This window comes from Propithecus coquereli, unplaced genomic scaffold (genome assembly GCF_000956105.1).
Source record: "Propithecus coquereli isolate 6110/MARCELLA unplaced genomic scaffold, Pcoq_1.0 Scaffold544, whole genome shotgun sequence".
Lineage (NCBI taxonomy): Eukaryota > Metazoa > Chordata > Mammalia > Primates > Indriidae > Propithecus > Propithecus coquereli.
Window position 1 is genome coordinate 462,919 of NW_012151330.1, and position 6,495 is coordinate 469,413.

The 6,495-nt window shown below is 65.1% G+C and overlaps 1 protein-coding gene across 1 annotated transcript; it reads right to left on the minus strand.

The window, feature by feature from the left end:
* Nucleotides 1–1,317: 1,317 nt before the first annotated feature.
* MXRA8 (matrix-remodelling associated 8) lies at nucleotides 1,318–6,272 on the minus strand. Its single transcript, XM_012657539.1, has 10 exons — nucleotides 6,164–6,272; nucleotides 4,586–4,609; nucleotides 4,159–4,461; nucleotides 3,964–4,065; nucleotides 3,403–3,873; nucleotides 3,031–3,186; nucleotides 2,812–2,851; nucleotides 2,657–2,733; nucleotides 2,475–2,555; nucleotides 1,318–2,239 (listed from the first exon to the last, which is right to left on the minus strand). The coding sequence occupies exons 1-10, from the start codon at nucleotides 6,210–6,212 to the stop codon at nucleotides 2,214–2,216; spliced, it is 1,329 nt and encodes a 442-aa protein (XP_012512993.1). The 5' UTR covers nucleotides 6,213–6,272; the 3' UTR covers nucleotides 1,318–2,213.
* Nucleotides 6,273–6,495: the final 223 nt, after the last annotated feature.

The window sequence follows — 6,495 nt, forward strand, 5'->3', positions numbered from 1 at the left end:
GCCAGGCAGAGAGACCTTAGAGGGCTTTCTGCTGGGGCCCAGGGAAGGAGGATGACAGCCCCTGCCCTGAGAGCTCACCAGGCAGACCTGCATCCCCCAGGCCAGGCACAAATCAGAGGAGAAACTGGTACAGCTCATTCGTGAAGGGGTATGAGACCCAGCTGCCCTCAGGCTCCGACCTGAGACTCAGCCCTAGTCTGAGAGAGGCTGGCAGCCAGAGGCCTGAGGGCATTCCCCTGGTGAGGTTAGGCTGGAGCCCTGCCAAGAGGGGTGGGTTTGTGGTCAGAGCTTGAGCCCTTACAGGAAGGGCCTTGCCAGAGGTCGTTGGATTGGGAGGGTAGTGCATCCTCCAGCAAGCCACATCTCTGTAAGCCACACCTCCCCAGACCAACCTGCCCCACCTTTGCTGCCATGGGGTCCTCGTGGGTGACTGTTACTCTTTCTTTCCCCCACTATCCTGGGAGGACTCTGGAGCATGGGGTCAGGGGTGGGGAAATGCTCCCCTAAGCAGACCTGAGTCACTGGTGTGTGCAGCCAAGAGCCTTCCTGCCCTTCATTGTTCCCGCTCCTTCAAATCCAACCCCCATCTCTGTGGAGGCCATGCAACCTGACCAGCCAACAACCGAGCAGGAAAGGATTCCAGTGCTGGACCCCATGGTGGCCTGGCCAGGACTGACTTGAAGGCGCCCTGCAGTCTGGGCCACTTTCTGCCCGAGCCTCCCTCCTTCCCTGCCTTCCCAGCATCAGGCCTGCACCCCCGTGTGAAGCGTTTTGCCAGTCGGGTTTTCCCTTCCCGCCTGGTGCCTGCCTCCTAGAAGCCTGAACTAACACAGCTTCCCCTCTCTGTCCTCAGCCACCAGCATGTTCCCCTCCCCCTTGTCCAAATAAACCCTCAGATTTGCCCAGCACTTTGGGAGGCCAAAGTGGGAGGACTGCTTGAGCTCAGGAGTTCGAGACCAGTCTGGGCAACATAGCAAGACACCATCTCTTAAAAAAAAAAAATAAGAAACATCATCCGGGCGTGGTGGTTCGCACCTGTAGTCCTAACTACTTGAGAGGCTGAGGCAGGAAGATGGTTTGAGCTCAGGAGTTCAAGGCTGCAGTGAGCTGTGATGGCACCACTGCAGTGAGCGATAGAGTGAGACCCATCTCTAAATAAATAAAATTTTAAAAGAGAAGAGGATCTGAAACTCCTTCACAACCAGGAGTACGCAACACAGAATTGGCTCAGTGTTCCGTTCCCAGAACACTTGTCCCTAGGAGGACATGGACCCAGACTTTCCACTCAAGGGAAGGGGCGATGACAGTGGAACTTCAGATGAAGGTGAGGAAAGCATTTGAGGGTTCCCGGAGCTCACACTTGGCCCCCTCCCTGGGCGGCAGGGGGAGATTCAGAGGCACACCTGGGGCTGTCTAAAAATCAGAAGTGGCCTTTATTGTGATGGTAGCAATTCCACCAGCAGGAGCAAATGTGGGGTGTCAGGAGTGGCAGCACAGGCTACCCTGGAACTGTCTTCACCTCTTCCCCTGTTCTCAGCCAATACAGAAGCCAAATGTGGCCACAACCCCCAACTCCAGCTCAGGGAGGAGCCAAGGGAAGGGTGTCAGGGTCAAAAGTCACATGGAGCCCAGTGACTGTCAGGACAGCTTGTAGAGAGCACAGGGAGCAGGAGTAGAAAGCAGAGGGAGGGCCATGGGGCAGACCCCAGGGGCCCAATGCAACACAGAGGAGCCTTAGCCTGGGTCCTGGAGTTCACTGAGCCTCAAGTCCCCATTCAGAGCAGAGCGTGGCCTGAGGGCTCGGAGTAATGCACAGTGCAGTTGGGGCGGGCTTGGGAGCTCAGTGGCAGCAGGCAGCTCCCTGGAGGAGTAGCGGAGGGGGTGCCAGCCCTGAGGCAGACCCCAGCTCCCCCCAGGCTGCCTGTTCTGACTGAGCCCCCTCCAAGAGCGTCCTCCTGCCCGAGCCCCCAGGGCCATCACGGAGGCCATGCTGCAGAGCAGCTTAGTGATTGGGCAGGGCGGTGGCTGCACTGCTGCAGAGTCCCTGGGAGAGGGATGTGGAGGTGGCCTCTGCGCCTGGCCAAGTTCCAGAAAAGCGGGACCAGCCGCTGGAAGGGGGCCAAGTGAGCTGCATGAGGGTCAGGAGATGTCCCCCGAGGTGGACAGACAGGAGTTGACAGAGCTGCTGGCCCAGCCAGAAGCCCGGGGTCACTTTATTTGCAGTACTCCTTCCTGAACTCTGGAAGCCAAGGGGACAGGCTGGCATCTGCCCTCTGACTTCTCCCCAGTGGGAAACTCAGGGCAGATGCCCCACAGGACTTCCAGCAGCTTGAGAGCCAAGGTGTGTGTGTGGGAAGGGGGGACTCCTGCCCATTGGGGCTGGCTGGTGCCTGCCTCTGGGGGTCCTGGGAGTGGGCAGAGTGGGATATGGCAGGGGTCCGGAGTGGGCTGAGGACGTCCCCCCAGCCACTCACCTTTGTCCAAGTCGATGTTCTTGGCAGGCGGGGGGCTGTGTGCCAGCTCAGCCCTCTCCTTCAGGATGTTGTTTTTAAAATCTGGTGCAGGGAGAGCAGGGTCAGGTCTCCCCCAGCAGAGATGTACCTCCCCGGACCAGGCTGGAAGCCACAGTCTGTGCCTTGGTGTCCCAGCCCCTCACCGAGCTGGATGTCCTCACTCCTGTAAGCAGCCTGGTCCCCTGTGGCCACAGCAAACTCCACCATGTTCAGATCCTTCCTGGAGAGGGGGTGGTGGGTGGTTACAGCAGTGGGCGGGCACCGCCTGGTTCCCAGGAGGGTGGGGAGGGCCACTCACCCCTGTGGCTTCCCTGGCTTCTTGTCCGAGTATTCGTAACCTAGGGAAGGAGATTCGGATTGGGGGCAGTGTTGCCTCCTCCCCAGCTCCCCGGGCCCCAGGACCCCATCTTGCGACCCCGCTGCTCTCTGCTCAGGGTCAGGGTTAGGGTCTGGTCTGAGAGTGCTTCCTGGTTCCGAGCGGACCCCTGCTCTGTCCGCGGAGCCCGCCCTCACGCACCTCGGCGGCGCCGGCGGGCGGCCAGGAGCGCGGTGGTCAGCAGCAGGATGAACAGCAGCAGGACCGCCAGCACGTAGCCCAGGTGCTGGAAGAAGTGGGCGTGGCCCTCGGGCACGATGACGTTGATGACGCTGCGGCCGCGCGCCAGCGTGGGGTCTGCGGGGACCCAGCGAGGGCGCAGTCAGGGACCCTCCGCAGGGCGCCCCGACCCCCGCCGCCGCTGTTGCGCCGCGTGGGCCTGGGACAAGGGACAAGCGGGTCGGAGCAGCCCCAGCCCGAGAGCCAGTCCCGCAGGTGCGGGCCAGGCTGGCTCCCGCGAAACACGCCTCCCCGGAAAGGCGCATCCCCAGGTCCCGGGGCGGCCTCCTGCACCTGGGCGCGGGGCGCCACCGTGGCTGGAGCCATTGCCGGGCGAGTCCCGGGGAGGCGGCTCCGCGGCCGGCTCGGTGACTCGCAGGTGGAAGACGCGGCGCTCGTGCAGGCCGCAGTAGTGGTGGTGCAGGTGGCAGGAGTAGGTGCCCTCGTCGGCAGGCTCCAGCGGGTCGATGCGCAGCGAGAAGTCGCCGCGCGCAAAGGCGTCCGTCCCCACCGCCACGCGGTCGCGCAGGAAGGGTGGCCCGTAGGCGCGGCGCTCGCCCGACGCGTACAGGTCGAGCAGGCGGTCCGCGCGGTCGTGCGGCACCCCCGGCGGCTGCCGGTCCCAGTGCACCACCTGCTGCGCCTCCTCCAGGTGCCGGTCGGTCCACACGTGCGCGCGGTTCACGCAGGTCAGCAGCGCGGGCGCGCCGCGCTCCACCTGCAGCACCTCCTTCTCGCCGTCCCAGTACGCGCGGGCGGCCCGGGCTGCGGAGGGGACGCGGTCAGCGGCCCGCGGGCCGGGTAGCGCGGGCCGGGTAGCGCGGGCGGGGGCGGGCCGCGGGGGCGCACACTCACGGCTATCGGTGACCTCCAGGCGGACGGCCAGGCTCTCGTAGAGGTGGCAGTAGTGGTGGTGCAGGCTGCAGGTGTACAGCCCCTCGTCTGTCTCCTCCACCGCTGCGCGCCGGGAGAAAACCGCGCGTGAGCGTCGCGGTCCCGCCCGCGCCCCCGGAGCCCCAGTCCCCGGGCCCCAGCTCCGAGCCCCCGTACCGCGGATGAGCAGCGAGAAGTTGCCGTCGTGGAAGGCGGAGGGCGACAGCAGGAGGCGGCCGCGGTCGCGCGGCTCGTACACGCGCTGCTCGCCCGCCGAGTACATGTCCACCAGGCGGCGCGCGGGGCCGCCCGGGCCGCCGCTGAGGTCCCAGTGGACCACGCGCTGGCGGTCGTGCAGCCGGTCTTGGGTCCACACCATGCGCGGGCTCTGGCAGCGCAGCAGCGCCACGGAGCCTGCTGCCCAACTCACCTTGGACTCGGACACCACGGAGCTGCCCGCGCTCGCGGGCCCCGAGGGTCCTGGTGGGATAGGGCGAGTCAGAGGGGAAGGGGTGGGACCCAAGGGGACAGGCCCAGGGTGGGCCTGGCAAGATGGGAGGGCACTGGTGTGGGAGGGAGTCCCTGGGGCAGGGTGGTCACTAACCTGTGTACAGAAGAACAGCAGAGCCTGGAAGAGGGGGAGGGAGACGGGCAGCCTCAGCCTTTGCAACCCCATTCACCCCTCTCCCGGGAACCCGCACTTGGCTCCCTGGGTCCCTCCCGTGGTCCTCGACCATGTGGCTGCTGTGAGGCCCACCTAACAGGTGGGGGGGAGGCTGAGGCCAGGGACACAAGGTGGGGGGCCTGTGAAACAGCCCCTGCTCAGCCCTCGCTGCCACCCTGCCTGGGCTGTGGGGACAGCACCTGCCCTCTGGGAGTGAGGAAGCAGGGGGTGAGAGGTGGGCCAGGACTGGACCCCATACAGGCCGGCTCTGGAGTGTGTAGGTGTCCCCAGGGCCAATGCTCAGGAATGGTGGCCGTCCCCCCATCACTGCAGCAGTCGACCCAGAGCATCAACACCTGGCACCCCAGGCTGGCTCTGGGGGCTCCACACATTCACCCAGAGGCAGCACGTGCACCTGTCTTCAGACCACCGGGAGCCGCACCCCACACCCAGGGCTCAGGGCGGGGCCCCTGCAGAGCCTCCCCAGGACAGGGGCCTGAAGCGCAGCAAGGCTGGACGTGGGCAGTGACCCCTGTCCACCACCCCAACGGCACTCGTTCCTGCTGAATTCTTAAAATTCTAGGTTCCCTCGGCGTCTGCTTTGACCATAGTTGGACTTTCTCACGCGGAAGCAGGGCTGTCACCTGGACAGTTTCCAGTTCTACACCCCTCCCCCACCTAGCTCCGCAACTGGGGGCCACTCCAGACACCTGCCTTATGCAGCTGCTCCCTGGGGACCACCTCCCTCGGGGACAGCTGGCTGCAGCCACGTGGGCCAGGCAGACCTGCTGCAGTGGCCCCTCGGTCACAGTGGGGCCCACGGAGCTGGAGCCTGATGCTCCAGACCCACTGTTAGAGCTCCCTCAGGAAGCCTGTTTGGGTAACACCCGGGACCAATGGCGGGGTTGGCCCACGGGTCCCCCTCTCTCTCCACGGCTCCTCCAGGTGTGCCGTGCACCCCCAGGACCTGTGACAAAATCCTTATTTCTGTTGTGCAGCTCTCCTGGCCATTGCAGGGCGCTGCCGGCCTAAAGGTCCTACACGAAGACGCTTCTCCAGAGATGTGGCTGAGTGCCTGGGAGCTTCCCAGAGGAATGTGCCGGGTCAGCAGGCCAGGCTGGGGCGGGCTCAGGGGGCCCAGGAGGGGGCTGTAACAGACCCTGCAAGCCCCAGAGTTCTCAGGCCCCCTCAACCTCCAAGCCCACTCCCCTTCCTGTGACTGGGAGATGCACAGACCTGAGGGGCTTCCCCTCGAGCCCCAGTGGAGGTGAGGACCCCAGGAGGCGCCCCACTGCTCCAGCCCCCCACCCCTCACCCTTCTTGGCCTCTGGGCTTCGGCCCCCTGGGAGGGGAGGTCTGGCTGAGGTCTGACTGCGGACTTCACACCCTCCTGGGGAGCAGCTCCAAGTCCCCCCACACCCATCTCCCTCCCGGGTGGGCTGTCCCACACCTCCTGCCGAAGCTTGACAAGACACAGATTCACTCAGACCCCCTGGCCGTCCTGCACCCGGCACTCACTCTGCAGAAGCACAAGTTTCCACAGCAGGATGCGGGACGGCAGCTCCATGGCCCCAGCCCAGCCCCGCTGCTTTGTCTCACTCCGGCTGTAACTCTCCAGAAAAACAGCCGGACCCCCTCCCCCTCCCGAGCACCCGCTATGACATCACGGAGCCCTGGGCTGTCGACATGCTGTGGACCGCCCCCTCTGGCTGTGCAGGGCCTGGGCTGCCCCAGCGTTGGCTGTCTTGGCGGGAGGGCAGCACTGCCCCAGTGGGGTGGGAGGGGAGGCCCAGCCCCTCGAGGCAGGTCCTGGGGAGGCGCAAGAGGGCCTGAGGCTGCGGACCCCTGAT

Excerpts from the sequence above, each read along its gene's own strand:
- MXRA8 (XM_012657539.1), bottom strand. The coding sequence starts at position 6,212 with ATGGAGCTGCCGTCCCGCATCCTGCTGTGGAAACTTGTGCTTCTGCAG. Across the intron at positions 4,066-4,158 it reads CTTCTCGCTGCTCATCCGCG|CGGTGGAGGAGACAGACGAG; the intron begins GTACGGGGGCTC and ends CCCGGCGCGCAG. Across the intron at positions 3,187-3,402 it reads CGGTGGCGCCCCGCGCCCAG|ACCCCACGCTGGCGCGCGGC; the intron begins GTGCAGGAGGCC and ends GGGTCCCCGCAG.